The sequence below is a fragment of the Muntiacus reevesi genome, chromosome 16 (assembly GCF_963930625.1).
Source record: "Muntiacus reevesi chromosome 16, mMunRee1.1, whole genome shotgun sequence".
Lineage (NCBI taxonomy): Eukaryota > Metazoa > Chordata > Mammalia > Artiodactyla > Cervidae > Muntiacus > Muntiacus reevesi.
Window position 1 is genome coordinate 11,508,321 of NC_089264.1, and position 13,491 is coordinate 11,521,811.

The 13,491-nt window shown below is 39.7% G+C and overlaps 1 protein-coding gene across 2 annotated transcripts in view; it reads left to right on the plus strand.

Moving 5' to 3' along the window:
* Positions 1–945: 945 nt before the first annotated feature.
* Positions 946–13,491, plus strand: part of ARSJ (arylsulfatase family member J) — an 80,887-nt gene continuing 68,341 nt past the window's right edge. The window contains exon 1 of one of the 2 annotated variants that reach the window (XM_065907116.1): positions 946–1,857. In XM_065907116.1, the coding sequence (XP_065763188.1) occupies positions 1,019–1,857 (839 nt within the window). In that variant the 5' untranslated portion in view covers positions 946–1,018. Of the gene's footprint in view, positions 2,606–13,491 lie in introns of both variants that reach the window. The other variant, XM_065907118.1, reaches the window with a different exon arrangement.

Genomic DNA, 13,491 nt, shown 5'->3' on the forward strand with positions numbered 1-13,491 from the left:
GTGATTTAACTCACAGACTTGCTAAGATCACATTCCCAAGCAGTCTTCTAAAACTGCCCATCTCTCCACAGACTAACCAGAGTGGCCTCAGAGAACAGAACAGCCTAGTGGAAGGCTACACGTGTTCGCAATATTAACTGCATGGAGCACAGAAAGTTTCAAAGGTGTGAAGTTTCCATTTTACACATTTTGCCTCGAAATGTAACAGGAATTTTAGCAACATGATGGAATATAACACTGTAAATCAATTATACTTCAATAAAGTAAATAAATAAATACATAAAAATACGGAAATAGCTAAGTAAAACTTAGATTTATATCTAGCAAACAAAGAGAATCTGACATTTTATGTGCCAGCACACAGTAGGTGCCCAACAAATAACTTTGGGGAGGGGGAAAGTATGTCTCAGTGGTTCCTGGAATTGACTGCCTCCCCATTATATACTATAAATCCCCTTCCTGTCTTGGAGCAGGGCTTTAAAAACACGACTCGAGTAAAAGCAGGCGTATCTTCACAATCAAGACAAGCTTTTGTTTTACTCCACAGTTATAAAAAGGGGGGGGGGGGGAGAGGGCAGAGTTCCCCGAATTTCTAGATGGGAAATGGTGGTTTCTTTACCGCAGGAGTGCAGACCGGCCTCGTGGTTCCTGGGGGTGAAACTTGCAACTCTTCTTCCTCTCCAAGTTCTTGGCTGGAGACAGCTGTGGGTAAGTTTGGGGAGATAGAAGGAGAAGGCGATTTCAGTATCTTCACGTAGAGAGACGCTAATCAGGAAGTCAGATTGTTAAGGCCAGCAATAGCCAAAGGAAATTCAACTTTTAGTCGCGACTGTTTGAAAAAAAAAAAAAAAGGAGAGAGAGAGGGGCGGGGATAAAAGAAATAGGAAAAATTGGGGGAGGGGGAGGCGAGTAAAGGAAAACCAGAAAAGAGTGTATCTGCGCACTTTGTTGTTTCTCCTGCTCTTCCTTTCTCACTCCCTCCAGAAGCTAGGAAAAGTTTGCAGGCGCAGCATTCGGGATGGGTGAGCGGGATGTTGATTTGCAGACCCTGGAGGAAAAGCGCCTGCTTCCCTCTTCTCCATTCCCGCAGCCGTCTTCCCCTCTCGGGAGGATGGAAGGATCCCGCAGGGTTCAAGCAGCGAGCAGCCCTGTCTCTCTGGCAAAGCCTCCCCTACCTCTTCCATCCTCCTCCCGGAAGGGAAAAAGGCAAGATCGAACCTCTAAACCGACTTCACCCCTCCCCCTCTTCCTGGGGGAGCTGAAGCAGAAAGTACGGTTCTGTGATTCAGTGGAGAGAGAAGAGGGTGGAGGCAGCAAAGAACTCCGAGTGCCAAAACTAAGTTGGTTCGCTGACCAAACGCACGCAGCTCGCAGCGCTTCCGCGGGTGCGCCAACCCCGCGGGGACCAAGGGGCTTGGCGCGGAGCAGGCGCGGGGTCGGGGACCGATCTGCGTCCCCGTGCGCTCCAGGGCCGAGGAGACGTTCCTACAAAGAAGGGGTGGTCAACGGTGGAGGGAGATCGGTTAAGGGGGGGTGTTTTTTTTCCTCCTTTGGCCGCCTGGTGAGTGTCTGGGAGATTGGCAAGCGCCTGGGAGAGGAAAGAGCAACGGAGAGCCCTGAAAGAGTGGAGAAAGTGATCCGGAATCCAGTTCACTGCCTGCAGCTCCTTATCCGCCTGGGTTGGTGCTTTTTATCGGCGCTTCAGCTTCCCAGCACTTTCCAGCTGAGGGGACTGCTAGACCGACGGCCGATCCCACATCCATCAGTGCGCGCGCCTCTCAACTCCTCCTCAAGACCCTCCTCAACTCCTCAACCTCGAGGGCGAAAAGTTCTGGCCACGAGTAGTTCCTGCTCAAGGTGATTCTCAGTTCCTTACTTGATTTTTTTGTTTTCCTCTTGGGAACTTTTGGGTGGAGGCTTTGATTTTTTTGTGTGTGGAAGCTACTTTGGGGAGCGAGGAGGGGGGGAAGTGCAATTTGATGGAGAAAAGCGACTCCTTGTTTTCCCACACGTCCCATCCCTTAAGCCACCACTTCTAGAAGATTAAAGTTGTTGGACGTGGGGACAGCCGAGAGGACAGGACTTCTTTCCAGGTGGAGCCCCTCCACCGCCTGTAGAGTCTGTTCCTCCTGCGTGCATGTGTGCGCCAGCGGCGGCGCGGGGTGCGTTTTTCTGCTTTGGAGTCTCAGCCGGGACCAGAGTGAATGGCCCGCAGGGGCTGCGCGGGGCCTCTGCCTCCGCCACCTTCTCCACAGACCTGGGTCTGGCCCAGAAAGATGCTAGCCATGGGGGCGCTGGCAGGCTTCTGGGTTCTCAGCCTCCTCACTTACGGTTACCTGTCCTGGGGCCAGGGCTTGGAGGAGGAGGAAGAAGGGGCTTTGCGAGCTCAAACTGGAGAGAGACTGGAGCCCAGCGTAACCGCCGTGTCCCAGCCCCATCTCATTTTCATCCTAGCGGATGATCAGGGATTTAGAGATGTGGGTTACCATGGATCAGAGATAAAGACTCCCACTCTTGACAAGCTTGCTGCCGAAGGAGTTAAACTGGAGAACTACTATGTCCAGCCTATTTGCACACCGTCCAGGAGTCAGTTTATTACTGGAAAGTAAGTGTTACTTTATTCTTTGCAGATATCTTAAGCAGTTGATTAAGATGCAGCTCCTAACTTAATGGAGTTGCAGTAAATATGGGAAACTAAATGAATGAATGAGTGCATGAATGGATGGGCAAAATGCATTTAGCTGTGGTGGGTATTAAAATGGATGTCCTGTTGATGATCTGAAAGTCTCCTCACTTAGATTAGTCTCATTTTCCTTACTCTCAGAGTCTGCTGGGAAGTGTGTTCAGAGTTTTAAAATGAGATCAGAACTTATAAACTCCCACCTACCAACCAGAGATCTCCGGAAGTGTTCTTTTCTAAATGGATTTTGGCTTTTGAGCTTGCTCAGATTTTGTTTCAGGTGTTGGAGTTTCTAGTCACCATCACTGATAACAGAAACAGATCGAAATTGTTCTGGACTCTTGGTTTATTTGTAAATCTAGAACTGACTAATCAAAGCCACAGGTAATCACAGAGAGAAGAAGGGCAAAGAAACATATGAAAGGCAGTGTAAAATCTGACCAGTGTACATGGGACTCTGCCTGGGTCTTTGATAGGTAATTTTCTGTTACAAGATCATTAGGGAAGGCAGTAGGTAATCACCAAGGCAGTTCTCAAAATGGGAGAAATTACAGTGGTAAATGCTCAGTATGAGTTAAAATTCATCCGAAGTTTTCCAGTTGTACCTCACGTGTCTAGGAATTTTCTGATTAACTCTAAGAAAAATCAGATTATTTGGATGCTTAAGAAACTGTTTTTAATATTATTGTTATTTGCTAAATAGCTAAATCTCCTAATTGGGGTGTTCACTCATATTCATATTTTCACTCTATCCTGTCCGCATATAGGTTACTATAACTAGTTTGCTTGTCCAAATTCAGCCTGTGGAATGGAGATAAACTAGGAGACCCAGAGGTTTAGCCACCACTGGACAGAGGTAGAAGAAAAGCCTTAGAGGTTTCAGTGAATGAGTCTTGTGATTTCAGTTTCAGGGGAGGCTTGCTTCAGTGAAGTTGTTCTTGGAATTGGTTCCTATAAGAGTAGCCAGTATCCATTGGAAAAATAAAGACTATTTTGTAGGAATCTCTGTCTTGCAGAGACTTTTGCTTACTACCTGATTTCCACTGCTTAGCAAACTGTCAGAAGTTAGCATCACTGCCAGAAAAAAAAAAAAATGCAATCATTTCCTGTCTTGAGAGTGAGAGTAAAGAAGACTCACTGTACTTCGGAGTCATTCTAAAGGTTAACTGTGGCATCAGAAAGTCAGGGGCATTTGGTATTTATAAAGTAGCAGACTGTTGGCTAGAAAATAACAAGTCCATCTGATGGCCTGGGGTCAAGTTCTTTATGTCTAATCCAAACATCCTTATATTTGGTTTTTGAAATAAACTTGTTGTAAATGCTTCCCTGAAGCTCTTCGACTAAATTTGTAGAATTTGGATTTATTCAGATAGCCAAGAGTAATTGAAAAACATATACCTAAATGGTATTAATTTATCTTTCACAATAGAGCATTTAAGACTTTTTTTCACCAAAGAATAGCAGCAGCAAGCATTATCTTGCACTGATAAAATACCTAGGTTTTATCTTTTAATCTTGATGTTTAATTAATGACATGAAACAGAAGTCAAGGTGAAAATAAATTCTCATTTTTCTTTGTTGTCAAAGGTTGACTCTCCTGTCTTTTCAATGCAAACATTTCAGGAAAAGATTTATTCTCCTTATTAAATTTTTCTGTTCAGTGTAACAAGTTGTGTAACTGTTTTATAGAAAAAAAGTTCAAATAACTAGTGTGATTTGACTTAAATTTCTGTTTGAATTAAACAGTTGAAGACATTTGCACTTTCAGTTCTCCTTCTAGACAAATTGCTGGAACCTTCCTTAAATGAACACAGATGTAAGAAAGAAAGTGGATATAGAAGCCTAGTTCTGGGTCTAATATTCATAATGCAAGCCCAGAAAATATGGTCATTTGTCCTCTACATGAGTACTTTTCTATGATTTCTGGATCCTCTAAAGTTAATAGAAAACCTAAATTAACTGAATTACATTAAGGGAAAGAACAGGTTATGTGGAATATGATAGAATTCAAAGACTGTCACATTTATGAAGGAAGAGTTTAAGTGATTGAAGCTGGAGCTACTTTTGATACTATTAACAAAATAATCTTCCCTTTATATTTTGCTCGAGTCAAAATGTGAAAATCTGTTCCCTTATACTGCACATACCTATGATAAATTCCAATTTCTTTAACAATTTACATCATATCAGACTGGCAATATTGAACATAAGCCAGCCTGTCAATAAGCATTCACTGTGTACAGATCCCTATATTGGAACTGTGAGGAGCAAAGAAGTAAGCCTAATCTCTGGACAGTGACCCTCAAGTTTGTGCAGAAAGAATCAGCCTGACTGCTAGTACCTGAAGTATGGTCTTCCAGCTTCAGTGGTCTGGGGTTGAGCCCAGAAATTAATAGTAATTTAACAAACATATTCAGTTATTCTAATAATGATCCTCATATAAACTGAGTGTTAATATTAAACACTAGCATCTACTGAGCAGTTACTGTGTTCTGAGAGTGCATTTTTATTTCATTTAATCTTTACAACAATTCTATGAGGTGATTATTATTGTTATCCCTATGTTGAGTGAATGTGGCAGTCGATTCCAGGAGAGAGAGTGATGCAGACGTTCTGTATACTGGGCTTTGAGAAACAACACTGTAGGTATTCAAAGTTAGACTGGAGATACAAAGGTTGATTGAGAAAGCAGCTGCCTACATTTGATTTATTTCAAAGCAATTTTCCCACCTTTTAAAAAAATAGTTTTTCAAATAAAGACATATAGCAATGACATCATTTCTTCTTAAAGAGAATATAATGAAGGTCTCAGAAGAGAGTTATAAATTTTGCAAAATTTAGATGTGTTTCATGCAGACTTTAGAGTTGAAAAGACTGGCAATCTTAGCTGAATATATATATTTGGCAATACTTTTGTGTTTTGACTATTTTGTTATTCATTTTTTCCCACTTGAAATACCATGATGATCATTTAACAAATGTAAAGATAAACCAAATAATGTGTATTTGTAATAGGATATTTGATTTGATAAATTAATTAAAAAAAAAAACAACCCCCGTGACTTGCCAAGGGTAATCACGACCCAGCTTTTAGCACTTTAGATTAAATTTGCCTCTTTTTGAACTTCATATAAATAGAATTGTAGAAAAGGTATTTTTTTTCATGTCTGGCTTCTTTTTCTTAACATTTTGTTGTAAAATTTATCCATATTGTTGGCTGGAGTTATAATCCACTTATTCTCATCGTTGAATAGTGTTCTTTTATATAAATATACTATATTTATTCTTCCATTCTGCTGAATGACATGTGGGTTGTTTTGGTGTTGGGCCATTACTAATAGTGCAGCCATAAACATACTTGCATATATTTTTGGTGAATATATTTGTATATGTCTAGGGTATCTATCAAAAAGCAGGATTACTGGGTAATTGTAATATATATACAGTTTTTGTAGATACTTCCCAGCACTTACCCAAAGTGGCTTAGCCACCATATACTGTCATTAGTGATGGAAAGTTTGTTTGCTTCACATTATAGCTAACATTGGTTGGTATCTCTTTCATTTTAGTCGTTCTGGTTATTATGCACTGGTATACCATTATGGTTTGGTTTGTATTTCCCTGGTGACTGAAGAAATTGAGCATATTTCATATTTTTATGGACTAAATATTTACTTGTATCTGATTTTTTGCCTGAGTTTTCATTAGGTGATTGCTTTTCCTTATTGATTTGTAGTAGTTATTTTTATATTCCATTCCTTTGTCAGATATTTGAATTGCAAACGACTTCTCCCATTCTGTGGCTTGTTTTTTTCACTTTCTTAATGTTTTTTGATGAACAGAGGGTTTTTAATTTATTGTAGGCTTATTTATAATATTTTTATTGATGTCCTGTTTAAGGTATCTTTGACTAAATCAAGATCATTACAATGGTCTTTTAAAAAATTTTTATAGTTTTCTTTCTGTTTACATATATAATTCATCTGGAATTAATTTCTAATATGGTATTAATCAGGATTCAAACTGTTTTCCATATGTAAACTCAATCCACACTATTTATTAAAAATATACTTTCTCCACTTTACTACAGTGTCATCTTTTTTATAAACCAGAAAAGGTATGTATTTGGGTCTGTTTCTGGAGTCTATTCTACACCATTAATCTCTGTCCATTCTTCTGCCAATCCTACATTCCCTTAACTATTGTAGCTCTATAATAAATATTGATATTTGGAATGTAAGTCCTTTTATTTGTTCTTCTTCCAAATTGCCTAAGGTATTCTTTACTAGTTCATTCATTTTAATATGAAAGAAGGGAGGGTATGGATGTACAGATTCAAAGAAGTTGAAGGATTTGGTTTTGGAGAATATGATGTAGTTCTCTTCTGATTATTCTAAGTGAAATAATAAATGAGGTCATTAGATGAGAATGAGAATCTTAAGGTTTAAAGACAGAAAATATTCTAGGAGAGTGAGAAAGTGAATTAAGTAGAGGAGTGCCGTAAAAACCCTGGGCAGCGATGAGAACTCATTGGAGATCTGCGGTCATAAATTTAAACAGGGACCAGTCCTCGCTTGTTTTTCTTGCACCATGTTCAGTTGTGTGAGAGCAGAAGAAGCACTGTTGAAGAGGTGGATTTCACTAGATCTGGAGCTTTGCCAAGTGAATATAGTGGGTCTTTAGACTCTAAACTTGGCAAGGGAAAGAGGAAGACTATCAGCGGCTTATATTCTCTAAAAAAGTGCCAGGGTCAATGGATTGTCTGTCTAGGATTGAAGTGAGGACACTACAGTCAACTTGGAAAACCGGAAAGGTAGATAATGATAGTTGAAGAAATGCATTTTAGAAATGATAGGAGAATTGTGAGATGGAGGATGACGCTTTGGAAGTGAAGGCCGGGCGTTAGAAAACATGGAGTTGATGGATCACTTGGGTGAATATTTCAACCATTAAGAACCATGGGAGAAATTGTATTAAAGAGCACAGTAAGCCAGTGGCTGGAATCTGACAGCAGTAAGAGGCAGGGCCTGGAACTGGAGGATTCCAACAGGAAAGACTGTTGTTGTTTAGTTCTCTAAGTTGTGTCTGAGTCTTTGTGACCCCATGGACTGTAGCCCCTCGGAATCCTCTGTCCATGGAATTCTCCAGTCAAGAATACAATAGTGGGTCATCATTTCCTTCTCCAGGTAGATGGAACCCACATCTCCTGCATCAGCAGGCAGATTCTTTACCACTGAGCCACCGGGGAAGCCCATAATAGGAAAGATAATGAGCCTCTGATCTGTTGCCTGACTTTTCAAAAAAGTTGAGCCTTTAAAAAGAAATAGGAGCCCAACCATGTAGAAGTGCCAGTGAGGAACTAGGAGGATACCCAATCCCTGCTTCAGAATCCTTGATAATTGGCCCGTGGGTAAAAGAACCTTCCTAAATTGAGAGGATAGCCAGCAATCAGCCAGAGCAAAAGATGGAAGGAATGTCCAGGAAAGAGATGAGCTCATAGAGGATTTTGCTAATGACAGATTTTTAGTAACAGAAGGCTCTTTGGAAAGGAGTTAAGAGGGGAGAAGGATTTAATCAGAGAAGAGAATATACAGTGATATACAGTGAGATTAGAATCTGAGTGAAAGATACATTGGAAACATTGGAGAAAGATTGCAGTTCTGGTGAAGACTGAAATAAAAGAAGCTGAAAAGCATGGTGGGAATTTTTCCAGATGATCACTTAGGAAATATAAGTGTCAAATTGTAACTACAGCTTCTTTCTAGAGATTGACTGAGCGGGGCCTCCTCCCTGTCCATAGCCAACTACTGCAGCCACACTGTACAGTCAGGCACAGTCAAGAGATCCGGGGGTTTGGTCCAGGAAGACAGGATCTGTGTTGGCTTTTTGTAGTGGGCTGTAGCAGCAAGGGAATGTATCTTCCAGTAATTTAGAAACTATCGTTTTCAGATATGAAATTGTCAGTTCACAATTACCCCAGTATTTCAAACCTTGAAAGAGTAATTGAATTACCAACCAGAATTCTCGGCCTTCTCCAGTCAATAGAAATTGACTAAAGGCCAGATAAGAAATTCCGGCAAGGCTTTACTGGGGCTCCTGTGCTGGCTGCAGGATGGAGCAAAATAAGTAACAGCTTCCATTGCTCCTCCCCCAAGGAGAGGGTGGAGCTTATTCCTTATATGGATGGAAGGTAGGGGCGTGTCCAGCGGAGGGGGTCAGACTGGAGGAGGGGCTTAGATGGTTTGCCCGCCCCTTTGTGGTACTGAGTGCAAGGCACATGCGCAGTACCCTGTTTTTGCTCCTGGCTCTTCAGAAATGGCAGTTTTGGTGGGGTTGTGTGGGTTTTTTTTTTTTTGGTCTTTTTGTATCTTTTTGTGCAGAATTTGCCTCAGGTGCACAAACACGCAGTTATTCTTAGTCCTATATTGTTTCTTTGTATTTTGTAGCTTGAAGAGAGGTGTGTCCAGGTACAAAACATTGCGGCACTGCAGCAAAGAGTCCCAGGACCCAGCCTGCCTCACTTTCACGGGAGAAAGATTCACGAAAGCAAAGGTTTCTTGATTGTTCCATTTCATAGACATGTGGTACATACACACCATATCCACCCCCCCACACACACACTTAGATTGTAAACATCAAGGATCATGCATGCTTCTTCCATCCATTTCTTTTATCCAAGACCTAGTTTTAAATAGTGTTATGCGTCCTAAAAGTACACAATAAGTACCAGTTACTAAGAGTTCACTTATTGCATTCATAAATATTTAAATAATACATAAACATTTAGAAAAATGTTTGTAGTTAGAGAAGTTTGGAAGAAACACTTTGGCTTTGGAAAGTGAATGTAACAGCAAATGGACAGGGTGGCTTTAAAAACCTCAGTATCCATTTCAAAAAGAATGACTCAATAGATGACACCATTCAACAAATAGCTGTTTCTTCCTGTTTTACCATATGGATTTTCCTGACAGTAGAATCAGGGTCACGTAAGCCATCGGCACACCCTTATGATCAAAGACCCTACTTATAAATGAGTCTTTCTAAAAAGACACCCTTTGAAGTGAATTCCTATTCAGGTAAATCTGATGAGTTTCCTGAATAGCTGTCCTGTAAGGTGTAAATTTATCCAGGTGCTGAAGTTCAGATCATTTTGTTTCATCCACATGACCTCTCCCAGAGATCAAATACACAGGAGCAACCAAAAGGCTTGGAACTCCTGCTTCTAACAGGAGCTCAGCATGGAAACTTTTTATTTCAAAGTTTAGTTTCATTTGGACTTTTTACTATAGCCATATTATGGAATTCATTTTATGTAGTCTTTTTCTGTGTTTTACTTTGATATAATTAGAGTGTTGCAATGTTCTTTTCTCATTCCAGATATTAAATATTCCCAGGAATGTAACTTCATTGAGACATTCATTCCCTGTGTGCTTTATTGCAAAAAAGACTTTTTGCCCCTCCTGCTTTTCCTCCTCTCTCTCCCTAATTCACCCACCACCTTTGCTTTACTCAAACATGACTCATTATATCACAGCAAACTAGGGAGTCTTTAGTTCCAATGACTCCCGCAGAATGGGGAAGGAAAGTGATTTTTACTGAGGGCTTCCTTGTGCCAGTTGCTTTTCAAACATCCTGTCATTTGACCTTCACATCACCTTGAAGGTAAAATACTTTCATAATTTTGAAAAATATTTATCAAATATTTAACAGATATACTCATTTTATATATATATGAATAATTAGAGAAATTATGTTAAGTTTTTGGTGTTCACACAGCTTCCAAGCAGCAGAACATGTATTTGAATCTAAACTCACGTGGCTTCAACAAAATTCTTGCTGTTTTCATCACGCCATTCCTTCCGCCATGAAATTTGTAAATACCCTAGCCCAGTCTTTGAAAACAATTTTAGCCTTATCTTTATCTTTAAACTCTGTACTCCAGCAAAAAGAATGATTCACTGTTTCTCGAGCATGTCTCATACTTGACTTTCTCCCTCCTTTTGCACAGACTGTTTCAACTTCTTGGAATTCACACCCTATCTCACTTGGCCCTAATGCCAGTCGCTCCTTAAGACAGCTGAAATACCGCCTTCCCTATATAGGTTTCCATGATTCCTTAGCCAGAAATATTTATTCCAGTGATGACCTTACATAATTCTTTCTGTTACTGTCTTATTAGGCATGATTTTCCACCTCATTCACACGCTGGTCCCCTGAGTAGCAAGGCTGATTTATTACCTCCATAAATTTCATAGCAGCCAATCCAGTGCTTTGTACTACAGGCATGAAGAAAAATGAATGAAAAGATGAATAAACAATTATTTATTTCCCCCTGGCAGACCATGTGACAGAGCAGAAATAACAGAAAATAGTGAGGAAATCTGAAATACAGTTCTGATTTAGGAAAGTCCAGATTGTGACCTTGAAGGAGTAATTTAAACTTTTGGAGACTCCATGATTTTATCCATAGAATAGGAGTAATGATAATCTCAAAGGTTGTAGCAATTAGCTGAGATAACATATGAGGAAAGTAATTGGAAAACCTTCAAGTATTATATAATTTTTAAGTAAAAATTCCTCTACATTTAGAGCTACATCTCCATAATGTTTAATCACATACTGACTTTAAAAGGACTGCTTGTTCTTTTCAAAAGCTGTATGTGTACTCATATCTCTTTTCCAATTTCAATCTATAAGTATAAAACTTTACAAGTAAATCCATATGTTTCCATTTTAATCTATTTTATCCACCAGGGTTTTTTGTATGATATTTTTTGTCCAAGAAGGTGATTAGGGCTCTATTTTTTTTTAAGTTTCTGCACTTGGAGGTTGTATGTGTTGTTGTTGGTTGTCACGCTTGGCATGTTGCTCTCATCATGCTTGGCAGAATCTGTTGGAACCCTGCTAAGCCTGTGACAAGCAAAAGCCAGATGTATGTTTAAACAGTAACATTAAGAGTACCACACTAAATGAGAATTAAAAATTAGGTAGTGGAAAGGCCAATGATTAATTATTTCAAATTCCTTCAATCAACAGTAATTTTAAAACATTTTCTTGAATATAATTTCTATAACTTATTTATGTTTGAATGCTAGCTTACCCCAGGGACGGCCACTCAGCAGGTGTGCAATAAAGAGTTTTGAGTTAAGATTTTGTTCTAGGCTTCGTGGTGATTGGAATTTCATGTGCTTTATGATCACTATTTCATTACCTCTAAATGATTATACTGCCTGCAGCATTTGAACCCACAGTACATGCTAAGACCTGAGTGAAATCTCAGTCAAAATCACACAGTCAAAATTATGCCACTCCCTGCTTAAAATCTTTTAGAAGCTGCCATTACCTGTAGACTAAAGCCCAATTCCTAACCATTTCATATAAGGACCTTCAAAATCTGGCCTCTGACAAGATCCTGCTACAGTCTCCTAACACTTGCCCGTTTATACCCTCTTTGGTTTATCACTGCCAGGATACTTGTACTTTCTCACCAAGGCTATTCCCCTTAAAGCCCTGTTCCCTTCTAAGCGGAATTCCCTTTTCTAGAATGTTCTTCATTGTCCTCTGGGAAAATACCATTGCATCCATCCCGACTATCCCAACTATCTACGTCCCCCATCTCCCCTCCACTACTTCTTTGATCGTTTACACCTTTATAACAGGTTTTTTGGCATACATAAGATGCAGCAGTCAGTATACAAGTGATGGAATTCTTAGAATTCAAAGGCATGTTGCGCACAACTTTTTCCAACAAAGAACATTGTTGATCATTTTAAAGCAGTGAATGGGACTCTTCTTTCCACTGACCAGAATGAATCAGTATCATGTCTCTATCGTATCTTTATCAGTCTACGAAGTACCTGGGCTTGGCAGAGGGAAAAGCCAGAAAATAATGACTAAGTCACGGTCCTCTTGCTGAGGAGATAACATTGATTGCTTTCTGAATAGTTGGTTGTTCTGACCTGTTGGAGGAGGTAAGGAAGTAGCCCTGGAAAAAGGCTGGGGAAACTGACAGATCCTGTGAGAGTACTGGATTGTTCCACGCTCCGTGTCCAGACAAACTGGAGAAGCGTAATTTGGCCACATTCAGTGTCTGAGAAGGTCCAGTGCGTGGGTGGGCACAGAAGCAGACATGTGAGTGACAGCCAGCATTTGATTAAATTAAATTCATGATCACAGGTCCAGAATAGGCACACAGAAATGCCCAGTGTTCTGTGTGCAGTCTGTTCAATCCTGCAGAGCTGCTACTTGAAGATTTCTCTTCTCAAGCTGCCAATATCCCTTCATCAGCTCACTACTTTACTTCAGAATTCCGTTGAGAGAAAAGAAGCAATAGTGAATTCTCTCTTTCATATTATAATACAAAATTTCCGAACCCAGTGGCATCAGTAGCCACACTTTCTGCTTTCCTTCCTCCAGTAGGCATTGAAGTACTTGCATCTGTCAGACATATACCTCCCAGAGCTCCTTCCCTCCTCAGACACTTGATTCTTAAATTTTACCCTTTTTTTATTTATTATTAATTTTTTAACCTCTACAAAATCATTTTCATCTGCATGTGAATGAATTTTAGTTCCTTGCATCTACAAACAAAAGCATGAAAAAAAGTTAATTGACCCAATTTCTCTGCTCTCCTACCTAGCAAAAATTCATGAGTTATCTATACTTGAGAGCTCAACTCTAAATTATTAATTTATACTACATTAATCTATAGTTACATCTATCAATCTACATTTATCAATAATTATCAATCTATATTATACTATAGTTATCAATATATTGCAATATTATAATTATCAATGTCTATTACAATT